Source organism: Marmota flaviventris, chromosome 1, assembly GCF_047511675.1.
Source record: "Marmota flaviventris isolate mMarFla1 chromosome 1, mMarFla1.hap1, whole genome shotgun sequence".
Lineage (NCBI taxonomy): Eukaryota > Metazoa > Chordata > Mammalia > Rodentia > Sciuridae > Marmota > Marmota flaviventris.
The window spans coordinates 167848353-167866654 of NC_092498.1; the positions used below are offsets into that span (position 1 = coordinate 167848353).

At 37.6% G+C, this 18302-nt stretch overlaps 1 protein-coding gene across 1 annotated transcript in view; it reads right to left on the reverse strand.

Moving 5' to 3' along the window:
• The window catches only part of Erc2 (ELKS/RAB6-interacting/CAST family member 2), a 678261-nt gene that overhangs the window by 32142 nt on the left and 627817 nt on the right, over positions 1-18302 (reverse strand). The window contains exon 16 of the mRNA XM_071614554.1: positions 240-387. Coding sequence (XP_071470655.1) covers positions 240-387 — 148 coding nt within the window. The remainder of the gene's footprint in view (positions 1-239; positions 388-18302) is intronic.

Sequence of the window (18302 nt, forward strand, 5' to 3'; positions counted from 1 at the left end):
TAATATAAAAGAAAGAAAAACAGCACTGGTTGCAAACCACACAAGCCCAGCCACATGCACATAAAACAGAAAAGCCATAAAATGATGTTCCAGCAACAATTCGGGCCATTTTGTTCCTACCTGGTTTTAGCTGCTTGAGGCTGCAGGATGGACATGAGAAATGAAGAGTGGCTAAACCCAGAAGAAGCACCCAAGACCCCAAACCCAGAAAAACACACCTTTGGTGCAGGACGCCCCACCTGCTGCTTTAACTGATGCACTAATCGGTCTTTCTCCCTCTTGAGAGCCATGACTTCCTCTTGCGTCTTTTTCTTTTTGGAGGCAGACAATTCCAGCAAGGCAATATTTGCATCTTTTTCACTGATTGCTGCAAGTAGTGCTTCCTGTCTGGTAAAATAAAGATTATTGTGATCATTTTTTATATAGTAGATAAAAAAACCCTAAACAATTGTCATTTCTACTTGAAATGAGTAACCAACTATGATCTCCATGGGAAGGAATTACAAATACTGCTTAAAATAAGCTGTGCCTTTAACGCTCACGATGGACCAAGTAGTTTGGGTCAGAATCCCTGAGACCTGTGCACTGTGTCTTTTTAAAAATTTTTCTTTTTTAGGCATGGATGGACCTTTATGTTATTCATTTATTTATATGCGGTGCTTAGAAACCAACACAGTGCCTTACACATGCGAGGCAAGCGCTCTACCACTGAGCCCACAACCCCAGGCCCTGCACTGTGTCTTTTGATAGAGACATTTTTCCATGGCTTCATAGGAACAGAAACAAATTAGAAATAAAAAAGGGGATCAATCTGAGCATTCATTTCTAAGATACCTCCATCCATCTATCCATCCATCTATTTGCCAAGTAAGACTCTGTGTATTACTATTACTTTTTTCATGCAAGAGTTTCTTTTGAAGGTAGATGGAGATATTTACTCCAGTCCCCTTTGGGTTTTCAATTCATTTAGTGAATGTACCCCTGTTCTCATCTCATAGGCTTTTCCTTTGTCACCCAACTCCTCATCTTCCAGGTGTCAGCCCAGATTTATATCCCCAGAAAAATCTCTCTTTGGCTGCTCATTCCAACACTGCCTCCCCCACTTCCACCTTGTGTTCAAGTTAGGGGTTTGTCACATAACTCCGTTTATTTTTTTTATGTCTTTATTTATTTATTTATTTTTATGTGGTGCTGAGGATCGAACCCAGTACCTCACGCATGCTAGGCAAGGGCTCTACCACTGAGCCACAACCCTAGACCCCAGGATCTTCGATATGTGTTATTTATTTGCTTTCTAGACTTGTTGTTCTATGAAATTGGGACCTCATCTATCTTGTGTGTCACCAATTTTCCAGCATCTAGAAGATGCCTGAGAATATAGGAGGTGCTTAAAGATGTTGCTTTGAGGAATAAAGTTCACGTTTTACTTCCGCCCCCCACAAAACTTTTTAACGCATCACTGTCCTCCCTCTTAATTTTAAAGAATTTGAATGCTTTTCCTCCTGTTTTATCTATGATCATTGCCTACTCAGAAGTCTAAAGTTACCTAAGTTTTGTGCTCAAATTTGTCACAAATTTCAACCTTGGGTCATCACGGATAATTTTTGACTAGGAAATGACTCTCTAGGGTGTGTTTCATTTAGTCCTCCTTTGGTCTCACCACTTGTCTCGGATGAAGTATTCTAGATTCTACAGAGGATCCCACAGCTCCAGGGAAGCTCCACATTGGGTACTTCCTATGCATACAAGTCTCAGGACTAAAACCTGGTCATTATCCTGTTTTGCCTTTCTTTAATCCCCATCACCAGACCAGGCTCCCTCCAGATGTTTGGACAAGATGGTCATTAATTGGATCTTAGATTTTTCCCTTTCACACTGAAGGGATTTACATGGACTTTTCTGGGCCCCACTAATGCCAGGCAGTATGAGCTTCTGTCTCAGGCTCAGGCAGACGGGTGAGCAGCAGAACATGTCAGGAAATATCTCTACTTTCCAGAAGAAAACCAGGGCAGCCTGGACTACCAGCAGCAGCATTAATATCCAGCTTTACAGGGCCTGTCTCCTTCTGGATAACATCTTGAGACAATAGACATGCTTTCCGCTCATAGCCATGCATATTTATATAGAAGGCCAAGCTCAAGAGGCTGTACGGACTTTAAATCAGGGGCAGCCCATTTGCTATCTGCTCCACACTTAGCTACAACACACAAGGTAACTGTAATATTTTACCTCCTTTGCCCCAGTGACATGTGTAAGTGAAGCTTTTTAAATGGAAACCACCTAAAAGTCCAATATTAGGAAAATTGGGAAATAGTGGTAAATTGTGTCACATGCCAATGATTGATTCTTTACAGCTATATGCAGCCATCTTAAGTGGTGATTTTAAAAATCTTAATGGCATTTGAAAACATTTAAGTTTGCTGAGAAGCTGTTATCCATGAATCTTTCATTTCTGCACATTCTACAAGCAAAGACATTATCTTCTTTTCTGACAGTCTTCCTAGGATATTTGTATAGGGACAGGCCTTGAAAGGCAGAGATATCTTCCTTTGGATCTAGGAGTAGACATGTTTACTGCCCTGCATAATAGTGTCTTCTTCTGGAACAAAGGGCAAGCATGTTACTGCCAATTATAATGTATTCAAATTCCTGAAGCTCAGGGTTGCTCTCCTGTAGTGCAACCAACTGGGTGTGTATGTTCATTTGAGGCATCCCTTTTGCTTCTGTGAGTCTCTGGAGCAAGAGGAACCGATACAAATATGCTAAACTATTCCTTGTGCTATAAACAATAAACTCTTCTATCTATGCCCCAGAAGTCTCTTGCCATTTGCTGGCATCTGTGAAACGAAGGCAGACTCAACTGTTAGGATGCTAATAGGAAGGTTTCGGGCCCTTCACAGTTCTTAACATGCAAGAATATATTCAGCAAGATCACTTTAACATAAAGCTATATTCATAGGGAGAAGTAAAACTGGAAGAAAATACACTGAGAAGATAATAGTCATCATTTCAGGAAGGTAGAATGGATGAAGTTATCTTTACTTCTCTTCTGTTTATACTTTTCTGCATTATTGCTGCCACAAAATATCCTAAGAGTAAACATTTAAAAATTAGAAGTGAAGGTTTTTCAGTTGCCAAATAAACTGCAGGTATATGCTTTAAAAGCTTAGCAAATGTAAAATTTGCTCAATTTTTCACCAGGTTATTTATGTTCTGTCTCTCCTTCCCATTTGTTAAGCTAAAATAGGTACCAACACACTTATATGCACAAGCACACAATTTCTGGTATAATGTACTTAAACTTCCACTTGGAAAACTGCAGTAATCTCCTAACTAGGTTCCTCATGTCTTCTTTTAGCCCCTTTAACTTACTTTCCTCTTCTAAGTCAAAATTATGCAGCTTTAATAACTACTAAATGTTATCATAAACCCAAAGAATGATCATTCCAAACTACCTGCTCCCTATGATCCTGTAATCTAGGCTCTTAAACTTATTTTTCCTCTTAAAATACCATCAAAAATCCTAATAAATTAATTTTTAATTCCCACTTTACTATTAGTAAAAACACAAATCAATTTCTAATTCTTTATAAATATATCACCAAATATAGCTCTGAATCAAATTATTCTTAATTACTAAACCTCAAAATACACTTAAAATAATTTTTATGGAGTACATTTATCTAGGCACAGTGGCACATGCCTATAATCCCAGAGACTTGGGAGGCAGAGGCAGAAGGATGGCAAGTTCAAGGCCAACCTAGACAACCAAGAAGACTCTGTCTCAAAAAAATAAAAAGGACTGGGATGTAACTCAGTGGAAAAGCAACCTTGGGTTCAATCTCAAGTACCAAAAATAATAATAATGATAATACATATACAGCCTCTTATTAACATTAACATTCATATAAAATAATCTATTTTATTTTTTATAAACTTTTTCTATACAACATTTTTTGTTTTGTTTTTTTAACTTTTAGTTAACAAATCTATTTTATAAATATTGGAATTATACAACAATATAACTCTAAATAAAATTATTGTAATGGGGAATCATATGTATTTTGAATCCCTCATTTTCCTTTTAGCCATGACTAATGATTTCTCCTTAATAAGGCCTTGACTAAGATCAACATTCAATAACTTGATCCTATTTGAAACAAACAATAATTTGCAGAAGATAACGGATAGAACTAGAGAAAAGTGAATATTTCACACTTTTGGATAAAACAGAAAGGTGGCTGACTATATTAAGTTAACCTGGCTGTCATCTATTTGTACAGGGGTGACAGGTTAAGTTACCCCTTAGCCGTAGGCTGACAGAGCCATTGGATTTGTTTTTATGCAACAAACCTTTAAAAATGAGTCAAAAACTCTCTACAAAGCTGAAGCACTATAGTTAATAATTTAAATCACTGTGAGCTAATTCTGTGAAATGAAAAATTTTTATCATCCCTGATTTAAAGGCCAATATTTTTTGAGAGTGGGCAATACTGAACATAATTTTATAATGATTAACTCCATTTTATGGACCATACATCAGATTCTACACTTTGACAATTCCCATGAGCCAATTTACTGATACATTGACACAGAGCATCTAGTGATATATACTTTAATAAGAACACATAAAGGCCTGTTTTTCAGAAAATGACAAACACTAGAATAGATTAGAAAACTTAGGTGAAATATCCCTCTTTTTTTCTTCCATTGTGGGGAATTTGGGTCAGCCATTTAAAATTGGGAAAAGTGAAATATTTGCAGTTCATATACCATTTTTAAAAAGGTTAAAGTATATAGATTATACCAGTAACAAGACACTTGGATATGAATTGGAAAAACAAAGAAAAATTCTTATTATTTTCTCCAATAAATTACCTTTTAGATTCAAGGTCAAATTTACCTTGTTTCAAAAATTGTTACTGTTCCATCAAGCTGAAAAAATTTCTACTAAGTCTGAAATCACATTCAACACTTAATTTATCTATTTGCTTATTCTTAGACAACATGAGAAATACATGTAAATGCATCCTTTGACAGTTAGTGAGGCTAAGTATATATTGAAGGCTTGAAAAATTATCCTTAGAACATTGCTGTACTTCAGTGTACAATTACTAAGGTGATCTGTCTATGCCCAAAAATATAGCTTAAAATATGAAAAGGAAGCCCAAATATGCTAGGAAGGAAGATAAGAAAATGCAAAGAGAAATAAATCTATAGTAGTCTGCTGAATGCCAAGCTAAGAAAGTGGATCATAGACAGCATTTTATCAAAGTGCAGCCTAAACAAACGTCAAGGGGAATAATTTCTTTAACAAATATGGGCAACAATGGAGGAAAAGAGGGGGGAATTCTGTGCCCTCTCATACATTTAGTCAGGGTTAACAATGGATAAAAATATGTGTAAGAACACATTTAATAACCCTAAGCTGTCATTCAGTTTGTAGGAGGTAGTCAAGACACAGCTAATAAGATACCAAAAAAATGGTTTAAGTCACCCTGAAAAAAAATTCCTCTAGGGACTACAACAAAAGAGGACTGAAGGGCATCTTCTGCCAAGATGAATGCCTCCTTTTGTGTGTCGTCTGTGGCTAACCCCCACAAAGAAAGCTCCAGGATCCACTGATGGTTATACATTGCCGTGGCACTTATCACCGTCAATTTAAAAGGGAGCTTTGTAAACATTTCTGTTTCACTCCCTGTTGCAGTCTTACTATTAATGGTGATTCGAGCTCAGAGAGGGGATCTAAAATTAATTTTAGGAGTTGGGAATGAAATGAGCCAATTAAGGTCTGTTAGATATTGGATTAGGGCAGAAGCATGAAAAAAATATATATATATATACATACACACACACACACTTTTCTTGTTTGGTTCTTGTTTTAGTTAGTTGACCCATCTTTAGAAACACATTCAATTACAAAAGCAGATGCTTGAAAAAAAAATGCCTTCCGTTAAGAAATGTTTGGATAATGACATATGAGGGTGAACCTACATTATGTATGGTGCTCAGCCCCAGGCAGTCATGTTCCAATCAGACTGTGGGGAAAAAAAATTCCGCTCAATCAACTTTTTCCAGTTAATTACTGTTTTCTTTCCCTCATGACCCTGAATCTTCAACCTTAAGTTCAGTAGGAGGTGACTTAAGACAGACGGTGACGAAAGATCTTGTTCAAAACAGCCTCTCTCTCCCCTGAGATCAGGGCTGGGGGGGGAGCTTAGCTGTGATTACCCTGGAGATAGATGTTTATTTGCCTTGATTTTAAAGGTGTATTTTCAAATAGCATCTTGAGAAAGTAAAAGTCTTTGATATCCATTAATATCAACCCTATCGGCACAAGGATATATGGTATAAGTAGAAGGGCCCACGCAGAAAGCAAAGCAGCTAGTGTGAGGTGTGGCTCACAGGGTGAGAGATGTTTGAACAATCACAAGTTTCAGCAAGGACGAAGAACAGACTAGATTCATAAAGGCCAGGCTTTGGCAGTCCAGACTCCTGAATGCGGTTTGCTCTCTGTCGCCCATCTAAAACTGACCTCAAAAAATAGTTTACTTCAATTACCAAGAATTCTGCCTTTGAAACCTAATGGCATATGCTTGGAATTTCCTAAAATGGGGGCCACAGAGACTTGGGGAAGTTCTTTGCTCTACACATCAGCTTCTATCCAAATCTTAGCTTTGTGTATGACCCAGAGAGGTAGCTAATCCATTTGTGGGCTTCCCTAAGTGCTACTAGACCAGAAATATGGCTCTCGAGGGCCAGCTCCATGTGCTCTGGGACACTGAGAGATGGCAACTGCCAGTACCACCTAGTAGCCAGCTACAAAGGGTAAGTGTGCAGCCAACTAATTTCCCCACATATGGAAAAGGTCCACAGCCAGAGGAGGAGGTACGCCAGGAAGAGCTACTGGCCCCATCCTAGGCCACCCTCTCAACTCATATCCCTTTGAAGAATTGATGAAAAGGTAATGGAGGATGGACATGTGTGAGCGATGACTGATTGTTGTGCACTGCATCTAAAAGAAAGGAGGAAAGAAAGCAGGGAGGGAAGGAGACTTCTTTTCAGTAATAGCTTATGATTTTTTTTTAACTTTCCCATACAAGTAAAATACCACTCATGTCTTTCAGAGAAGGTACTGATGCTTAGCTCTTGGGTTTGAATCTCAGTAATACTTTTTGCTTCTGTGATTCTGAGGCAAGTTACCATCTCTGAAACTTAGGTTTTCTAATAAATGAACTAATAATAATAATAATAACTCTCTCTCAGACCCTGTCAGAATTAAATGTGACAAGGCATGTAAAGAATTTGTTCAGTGTCTGACATGATCACACAATATATGTTAGCAATTACCTATTATTACATAACATGGACGCCACCAAATGTAAAGACTTGAAAGTTTTGCATTATTTCATACTGGGCTCCTCTTTCTGTTAAATATATCTAAACATGCTAATGAGTCTCTTACTTTCAAGAAAAACTTTCAAAGAAACCTCTAAAATTGGTTTCTGTTAAGCTGCACATTTGACTTTCATGAGCTGACATCTGTTTCACAAACAAACTGAAAGGAGAAAACCAATTTTAAGTGTGGAAAAGGGTCTGTTGACCATAGAAGAGTTGCATCCCAGACAGCCAGGCCTGGTTTAGTCAATAACTATTCAATACCAGTTCACCCAAAAGGCCACACAGAATGTGACAGGATGTGATTTTGCACTGTGTGTGCAATTGAGAAATGGAAACATTCTGAAAGGTAACCCTTTAGAAGTCAAGGTCAAGTGCACAATCCAACCAATGTCAAACAACTTCAAAAAAAATTCTTTCATTAAAAAATCCTTTACAAAATAAAATTGGAAGCAGAGAGGGTAAGTAAAACTGGCTTTCAGGACCCACTATGAGACCCTGTGTTAGGGTGCACTGTTAGATGATGATGCTTGGTCTTGCTGATCCCATTCAGTGATGAGGTTGTTTCTCTGTTGACCATTTGACTTTGTCAAGGTGGCTGTCTATGTGAAATGCACCCAACCAGAGTCCCTGGGGGGCTATCAGTGACTGATAATGAGAAAACCAAATACATCTAGCCTTCACTGCGGGGTAGAACTTTGCCCAGTGTCCATCTAAACTAAACTTATTGTCCATGGGTGATCAGTTACTGTCAGGAGGCTTGTTCTATGGCATGAACTTTTTGGTTGGAAATGAGCAGTTGTCAGAGAATAGGTTACTAATTTCAAGTTATAGTACCCAGGGCATCAGATCAATTTTTTTTTTCTTATTGGTAAGTATAGCATATTTGTGTGTATACATATGTGTATGTATGTTTCCCTAATGATAATATATTTTAATTTTTTTCTACTACATATTTAAAGTTACTAGGGTTGATTAGTCAATTTTTACACCAAGCAGCAAATTGCTCTCCTGTATCCTGAACTAGATATTTCCCTTCTTAATCAAAATATTTTGTATTAAATAAGTCATCCCCTTGTTTATATTTACATGGAACAGACTATTTCCATATGCTAAATTGTAATGAAGAACAAAGCAGATTGTCATGATGTGAGAGGGATATGTGCAAAAATGGACATATTTTAGAATGTTGTTAGTGCAATACTTAAAGAAAATCAAATTAAGGTTCTATGGAATAGACTTTTGCAGATTGAAATAGACAAAATTGAGTTTTCCAGAGGCAGTTCCGTTGAGGGAGTTTCTATTTATAAGGAGGAAAAAGGGCAGTTGAGCTTCTGCATAGAGGAAGGAAACAGCAGTGGTTGTGTCTGTTGTGTGTGTGATGTGGGCGATGGTAGTGGCCAGGCAAAGAGCAGGTTTTTGGGAGGAGCAGGAAGGCGAGATGGCCGCAAGGGAGGAGGATGGAACAGATGCCCATCCACTCAAGGGTGTTTTCTCTTGCGGAGCCTGCCAAAGAATTTCGACATTAATTTAGGATAACCTGAAAAAGTTTTCCTCTGGGAAGCTAACGCCTTTAAAGCATTCTCAAAGATGTAATTCCTCATGCTAAGTGTCTCAGCTACTTTGAGAAGTCTGGATTTTAGGTCTGCCACCTCGTGGCCACTGCAATAAATACTGCCATTTTTCTTCCCCCATCCCCCAAGTAGATAATCTGTATTTTTAAAAGGTACCCAAAGTGAGTTTTTATATATGGAAAAAAAAATTAAACACAGTTGAGATTCACCATGCAAAGGGACCTAGGCCATTTTACATTCTACTCCTTCTGGTGATAGTTTTTACTCTTTGATGAAAAGTATAGATTCAAATGATCATGCATCAAAATCATCAATTTATTAATTTAGGATTGGGCCTGCTGACCAGTCAGGAAAGAGGTGACAGGCATGCTTTAGGTACTGATTACTGTATCCTTTTATTTTTTTAAAAAAGGAGGTCATTTAATGGATATGCAGTTTGTTTCAAATGAATAAAAGTCTCAGCCTTTCTGTCCTTGCCATGAATTGGCTAAGAGAACACCCAGAAGAAAGCAGGCTATAAATCCAACAAGGATTGTATACCTGAAAACTGCAGGGAAATACTTTTTTGGAAATGACTTAAAAGACCAAATGACCAAGATTAGAAATACACACTTCAACATTGTAAGAAGAAGTAGTGAGACCAAATTCATCACAGTTCTGATAGAACTAAAGAAACTGCAAAACCACTCCCACAAAAACACCAAACCCAAGTAATGCACACTCACTACCCATCTTTGCTTTATGGAAGAAAAGGCAAATGCACATGGCCATTTTCCTGGTGAGTTTCTACCAGTGTATCATAGCCTTTACCTAAAAGGAGGTGTAAGAACATATTTAATGACCATAAATTAACTTCAGAACCCAACTTAAAGTACAAAACCATGTATCCACACACTGTAGCTGAGCAATGATTCCAAAAGATCTCCATGACAAAGAGCTGCAGAACCCAGCTAGTGAACCCAGAAGCAATGAGAAATCCTATCTATTAGTTATCTGAAATTTCTGGATTCATGAATACAATATGTAGGACACAACCATCCTTCCTTCTCAGAGGGTGAGGGAATGTGAAACCAGACAGCGGATGCAGAATGAGAGAGTCTGGTAAACTACCTGAAAGCACTCCACATCTGGAAAGAATCGTGAGGGAACCAGCCCAAGACACAATGGTATAGAAAGCAGTCTCAGATTTACAGTATGGGTGGCCTTGTGGCTCATGGAAGTGAAATTTCCACTCTGGGAGGAGCAATCACTGGAAGCAGGAACAATTTTGACATGAAATTATGAAGTCCAACCTGAAACAACTGAACTGAACATGCTCCTCTGGAGTGGGTGTTTACTGGCCATATAAGCAAGACTAAAACAGGCAGATAATCAGAGCCCAGTTCTTCTATTCTTTCAACTCATTCCCCATGTTTACTGATTTCCCACTGTGTACCAGGTACTGGGGATGAATGTATAAACAAGATGGACACTGTCCATGCTTCTGTAGAACTTATTACACAGCAGATCCCAGACAATCCATATAGTAATGAGACAAACTGATGGTGTGGTAATACGACAGAACGTGAAGAAATACCTTTCTATCACTATCAGAAGCAAATGCCAGATCATATGGAAAATCACGTAGAGCAGGTGTCCATGAATCTTGTTTACAATATAAAAGCTGGGCATAAGCAACCACAGGGTTCCATCTATGTGTGCCAAGTGCTGGGATAATCAACCACAAAGCATCCTATTACCTATCTTTTCATCATGAATGTGCAGCACAATTCAGTCTCAAAAACAAATAGGTGATGTGGCACATGTATGTAATCCCAGCAACTTGGGAGGCTGAGGCAGGAGGATTACAAATTCAAGGCCAGCCTTGGCAATATAGGAAGACCTTCAGCAATTTAGGGAGACCCTGTCTCAAAATAAAAAGTATAAATAAAGGACTGGGGAAGGAGTTCAGTCATAAAACACCCCTGGGTTCAATCCCCAGTACTGCAAATAAATAAATAAACAAACAAGAAAATAGAAAACTGAAGCCTCATATTCATAGATGGTGGGGTGAGTCATATGATACTCACTTGTTTTGTGGGTCAGAAGTAATTGAACAGTGACAATTTTATAAGCTTCAATCTAAGAGGGGTTTTTCCCCAAATCAAAGCAGCTTTATGGCTTTCTTTGTTGGTTTACCTATTTATAACATATGCCTACAGATAATTTTAATTCTTTATCCCTTTATGCCCTTAAAGACTTAAAAAGACTGAGGCAATTCCCTTCCCACAATGTCCAACTATTATTCCACTTGCACCCAAGATTGACCACTAGTGGCAATTAACTCAGTGTGCAGGGTGACTAATATAGGAATTGGAGGGAGAAGGAGGGAACTAGAAGCCAAGAAAGGTGATAGAACCCATCATAGAGGCCCCTAGACCTAGAAAACCACTTAATGAGAAAACATCCTGGTGACCAGACTCCAATCTGACACTGATTACCACTCTCTGAGATACTGATCTGTTGACTGATTGCTTTAAAACCAGACCATCTATCTTCCTAGCAGCCTTGAGGCTGCCTAGCTCCACTGAACAGAAACCAAGGACCCCCATTTAGATTTGAACTTCAAGTGTCACAGGACAAAAGGCAGAAGGCAAAGAAGAAAGAGGATGCAGAACATTAAGGGGTCTCTTCAAAGTCCAGTGGAAGAGAGGTTCAATTAAAAAAGCACCCTGAAGGATAACTGCAAACATATAGGTATTATCTTAAAAAAGTAGGGGCTCAATATTGTCAACGAGGGACTTAATGTCTCCTCTTATCCAGACACAACTGACTATGAACAGAGTACTGTGCTAGACACTATGATGAATCAGCAATGGACAAGACTTGCAAACTATTCTGGTAAAGAAGCAAAAGCACATGAAAATAAATCATAAAAAAAAATAAATAATGACTGATTAGTGACTCCATTATTAAGGTAGAGGATAAACAACTGCTAATAATTATTATTGTGAGCTTTATAAATATGCCAGGGAAAAATAAAACACATTGTTTTATTCAGTCCTCTGAAAATGGCCTTTGAAGAGAAAATTAAGGTCATCACTGTAAAACTGAGTAAGCTGCAAAATTGTAGTAGCTTGCCCAGGGTCCCATGCTTTTAAGGATAGCAATGCAATTTGAATCCAAAGCCTAAATTCTTGGCCATTTCTTAAAATTCTTGGTTGCAATAAGGAAGAAGAGTCTCTTTGGTCTGGGAGGATAAGGGCAGGGTTCATGGAGGGCAAGGGTGACAGCTGGGTGTGAAGAAAGGCAGGATTGAAGGGACTCAGGAAGGAAAAGAGGGGCTTCCACATGGGTAAGTGTATGAGCAAAAGCTGAGAGGACTGGATTATTTAAAATTGTTTCTCTCTTGATTATTTACACCGACTTCCAGTGCAATACTTTAAGGGATGTTGGAGTACAGCTGAAGAAAAAGTGTGATCAAAATAGGTGATTTCTAAGTGTCGGCTCAAAGACTGAGATTAGCTTACACAGATGTTTTTCACACACACAGGCATACATACATAGGATACAGTCACATACGGTGGGAGTGAGATTGCCAATTATCTTTTTTGGGAAAGGACAATCTTCTATTTTGAAATTTAGTAATGTCCTTTCTATTTTTTCATATTAAAATGCTCTTTTCTTAAGTTATGTTAAAAGTAGTTAACATTTTAACAGTCGGATTTAATTTAATATCACACGCTGTTTTCAAAAATATTTTTTCATATTATTGGTCCATGATATCCAATATCTAGAAAGCACTCATTTGATTGCTGAATACTGTTATAATTCAGGTGTGTTTGAAAAACATATTTGGTCCTCCTCTATGCTGACTAGATAGGGGCTTGTCTTTCCTTCTGAAACGTGCTTGGCATTTTCCTAATTGCTAAGGCTTCTATTGTTCCTTTCAGTTGGATTTTTAATGCAATGGGTACAATGATGAACTTAGGAACGTGCAAATAATCAGGGTCAGAGAAAAAAATTGGAGCTATGGGTGGTTATTCCTTTGCCTACCTGCTAGAATGAATCCCAGGGAGGCTTGCTCCCTTAGATGTGAACTAGGACTCAAGGATGGCAGTCATAGGTAGGTAAGGCTGACAACACTCAATTAAAGGAGGAAGTGCAGCTGAGTCAGAGCCATCCAACAATGGGTTGGGCTTCCTCATGACCATCTCTGAAGGAAGGCACTGGTGTGAGGAACAGAAGGCCATGTTGAAGAATTCCCAGACAGCTCTAGCAGTGTGGTGCCACTCAACACATATTTTGGTTAGGGTTCTTTGGACTAAAGAAAAAAAAAAAACCAACCTGATTCTGGCTAATTAAAAAAAATTAGAAAGTATTATAGGGATACTTGGATAGATCAAGGAAAAGAAAAAAGCTAAGAAGTGAGCTTTAGGAAAGCCAGTGAGAAAGTCACTCCAGAATCTCCAATAACAGGAAATCCCAAATCTTTCCTGGCAAGACTTCCCTATCAAACTCTGCTACACTCTCCAAGCTTCATGGAAAAAGAACAATGTTTGACCTTTCTGGAATAAAAGTCAACTGACCCAATGTAGGTGAGTTGGCTATGGTCTGGGGTCCTCATCACCAGATATCTACTTGAAATAACAGGGTTACACTAAAACCAAAGGTGACAGCTCTGAGTTATGGGCCATCCAAATTAGCAACTACTCTAGGGTTCTTACAGCCCACAGGGTTGATCTTTTTCTGCAGTATGCTGGAGCTGGTTGCTCTGAGGTAGTAAGAGTCAATTATGGGCATCTCCTTTGATTCCTTCTAATAGCATATACTTTGGCCATGGTAAGAGTATTTACACCATGGAAATTGGTGATCACTACCAATAAGAACTCCCCACACTCCATTGACCTGGTTTACCTGGTTTACCAGCTCTTTATTAAAAACATTTCTAAATAATTGATCAGTCTTGCCAAGACTGCAAAACACTCAGAGGACATGTCATAGATCCCACGTTAGAAAATACATTGTGAACACACACCATCATGTTTTCGGTGTAAACAGAAAACAGTATCTTGAGTTCTTTCCATGTAACTCATTCAATTTGCAAAATAGTCTAGTGAAGTGGGCATTATAATGTCTCCATGTGACAGACAAAGAAGCAAAGGCAGTGAATTAATTTGCCCAAGTTAACATGTCTACTAAGGCACAAAGTGCAAATCTGAACCCAGGTAGTCCATAAATTTATAGGTGCCCCCAGTCAAGATAGATAATGTCTACTGTTTTGAGTTGTTATATCCTTTGCTTGACACAGAAAAAAAAACACAACACATTTACTTTGAACCCAGCAAGGACTTGGCTGAGGTCCAATAAGAGGATCACACCTCAGTTACAATACTACCATCAGTGAGAATAGCCCAAAGCAACTCTACAATTGCAGCTTGGATGTTTATTGCTCCAATACTTGGGATGCCGAAGGACTGAAACCAAATCTAAATGTTGCTAACTAAATCCACAGAAAAGAGAGACTCACAACATACAGTACCAGAACTCCCCAAGTGACCAACAGCAGCATTTCAGGACTTGGTGGACACAGCATATCGCATGGTGTTCCTGAATGGGCTGTCTCAGTACCAATGAGAAAGGGAGAAAAATCTGAACCTTCACCCTCCTTTTCCTACTAGTACTAATAAGCTATCAGCATGGAAAACAGAAAGCAGGAACATAAGAGATGCTCGTCTTGGAAAAGTCATTTAACTTTATGTATCTTAGCTGAGGGGTCTGTGAAATAAAACTGATATTATATACCACTACAGTCACATGAGATAACTCACAGGAAGGCATGTAAGTAAACTACAAAATCCCATGATTGGCTGATGTTACTGTTGGTATTCCTACCCAAACAGCTGTGGCCTTGAAAATCCAAACAGGGATTCATCTCAAACAAAGGTGGTCTGGACATACTACACGGTAGGCCTGCTTCCCTTGATTAAGCCAAAGTAAAAACATCAGTGCAAATGACTTAAAAGACATTTCGATTGGGAAAACACAAATCTATGAAGGGAAAAATGACCATCTGAAGGAAACACAAGACAACTTTCCTTTTCCAGTGGTTCTGGGTCATCAGAATATGACTACAATCTATTGGTGGAAAGACAATAACTATTTCTAAATGAATAGTCTTGAAAAATGATCGATTTTAAAAATTTACCAAACATGCAATCATTGAATGGGATTCTATAGATCTGGGTTCAAATCCTGGATGTGTGCTACTACCATCTATATGATTTGGGGAAAGTTAATTAACTCTATGTATCTCAGTTGCTTCATCTGTAAAAGCTGAGCAAATTTAATCAGAAAACCTAAAATCCAAAATGCTCTAAAATATGAAACCATTTTGAGCACTAGCATGACACCAGGAGGTGGAAAATTCCATGCCACAAAACTTTGCTTCATGCACAAAATTTTAAAAAATATTACATAAAATTACTCTTTGGCTATGTGGATAATGTACAGTTTATGAAACAAATGAACCTCATTTTTTGACAGGTCCCATCATCAAGATATCTCATTATGTATATGTAAGTATTTCAAAATCTGAAATCTAAATTCTAAAACACTTCTGGTCCCAAGAATTTTGGATAAGGGTCAATCAACCTATGTGCACTCTTATGGAGTACTATATGGGATAAAATATGTAAACCATCTAGCACATTTAATTGGGTTTGTTACAAGCAGATATGCCTATTATAAAAACAAACTTTAGTTATCATTACCATTATTATTCATGTGCTTTATAAATTTACTGTTATTAGCTAAAAGATAAATGCATTAAAATCATCAGTCTCTAGAGACCCCAAAGCAATGCCATTATTAAAATGAGGATTTTGAGTAACAATATTTTCAGTATTTTTATCTACAAGTTTAGTACATTCCTAGTGCTTACAAACAGTATCACAGTTATACTCAAACAAATAAAAGGTAGAGTAATTAATTTTTCTGATAAAATTATAAAGAATTTGCATTATAAAATGTATAGTGTATCCAAGATATTATCTCCACTATGGACTCTGGCTTTGTTTTTTAGCAGGACTTTTTTTTTGAATGACTAAACTCAATATTTCAATGATCTTCACAGCCAAAAAACTTTCTGCAAAGGATTATAGTAGTAAAATGTCATTAAGACTATGAATTTAATTGGCTGGGGAAACAAAGAAAAGTACATGGCTGTGATATTTACCCATGTTTACATAAAGAATTTTAAAATCTCCTAAAAATTAAAACAGAAAAAAAATATCAACAGTGTTGTAGTTAAATAAGCAAAGGTCCCATCAATTTGTTTATAGTTTCTTTTAGAACTGCAAAGAGACATAGGCACTAAATGTCTTTCTTTGTTCTATTAGAAAAGTCTGAAATTCTAACGATTTTATATCCTGAACAACTCAACAAAAGCCATGACAATTCTGTGCTCATTCTGAATTTAGATTCTATCTTAAAAAAATAATAAAATATCTCTAACTCTTGAGCTTAATTATATAACAAAATAACTATTACATTTTTAAGTGAGAGCTTCATTCCTTACTTAACCAAAAGTGGGAAGCAAGAGGAGACAAAGTAATTGTCCCAACAGGAAGACAAAAATTAATCTCCATTTTGATGCATTTTAGAAAATAACTACAAGCAAAATACATATAGTTTTAGTGATTGGTCGGTTATCATTTTTTTTCATTTGTCATTTCTTCAAAGATCCATCTGCACTTCATTCATTTATTTCCCCATAAAGATGCCTTATAATTCGCTTCTCCCAAATTTGAAATGCCACTCTGTCTGTTAAGACAGAAGCCTAGAAGCAGCCCTGGTAAATGGGCTTTTAGCTGCCCACTTAATCTTGCTTAAATTACCAGCGTTCATGATGTGGAATGATGGAGAGGCACAGGTTGAGAAACCACCAGAATGGCAATTGCTGTGGATGAGGTTAATAAAGATTATCGTCAGGAATCCTGATGATATTCCAAATCGTGAAAACCAATAAGTCACAAATTAAGAGCACTTGCTAACTAGAAGCAAGGTGACAGCCAACTACGGTAGTTAAGACGTTATTGCTTCTGTAAACACTAAACTTGAGTATAAAATAGACATGTAATCTTCAACTCCCCAAACACCCCAATTTGGCCACTAAAGATGCTGTTTTACATTTCCAAACATTTTCCCCTGTCACTACTTTTTATACTTCAGTTCTCAGGTTGTAAGTATTTGTTGCTTGCAAAGCAGCCCCCTTTGAACACTGAATCATGGGAGGCATTTGTAACTAACTGCCAACGCCGCCTGCCAAACAAAAACTCCCTGCTGGTGACATGACCACCTAGTGACCTCTAAAAATGTTGTAACAATGTGAAAAATAGCTCCCTCTTGTAGGAAACAGCAATTTTTTAAATTAAACGTACATCGAACGTTCGCTTATATACAGATAAATGGTGTTCAGAGTCACCTTCTCTGTTTCCAATTTCAATCTTTTGAAACCTAGCCCAAACCTAAATAAATAAACGTTGATACTAAGAAGAAACTAAGAGCTCAAGAGCCTTGTGATTTCGCAAACAGCTTTTTTCCATTTTCGAAAATCTAAACTCTGGGCCAGGTAATGAGAAGGAACAGGCTTGGCAGTCCCTCTGTGGTTCTAAGCTGAAAAATACGTCAGGCAGCAATAAGTGGCTATAATTTGGCAGACTTAATGTCTTTAAAAGTTTGCAGCTTGCTAGAGAAAAAAAAAAATTTAAACAGTTATAACATTTACAAATTGAAATACAATCACTAAGCTAAAAAGCCACCCTGGCATAATTTCATTATCCTCAGACTTTTAAACATACTTTTATCATCTTTAAGTGTTTCTGTACTTAGAAGGCACTGATAATTACTAACACTGAGGGCACCAGGAGGCTCTTTGATGCTAAACATGATCTTAGTGACTGAAATATTGGTACGGTTCCGTTTATACGGCTGACATCAACATATTCAAGGCTAGATTCACATTAAAAGGTGCAATGGCTTCCCACATGTGCCCTATGAGACACAAGAAAAAGGAAATTGGACATGACAGTAAGTATTTTTGAGGCTATGGATTGCTGTTTTTCCGGTTAGTTTATCTTTCTAAAATTTCAAAATTAAAAATCTCTGAGCAACAGAGGGAGGACATGTCAAAGGCTGTTGGACTCTAATGTATCTCTTGTTCATCCTGACATCTTCTGATGAATTATTTCCAAACACTGGCCCAAGTTACAAAAAATCAAATCCACTCAGAAACAAAGTGGCAACAGCAATTGTTTGTTTCCAAGTCATGAAAGCACCTGGAATATCACT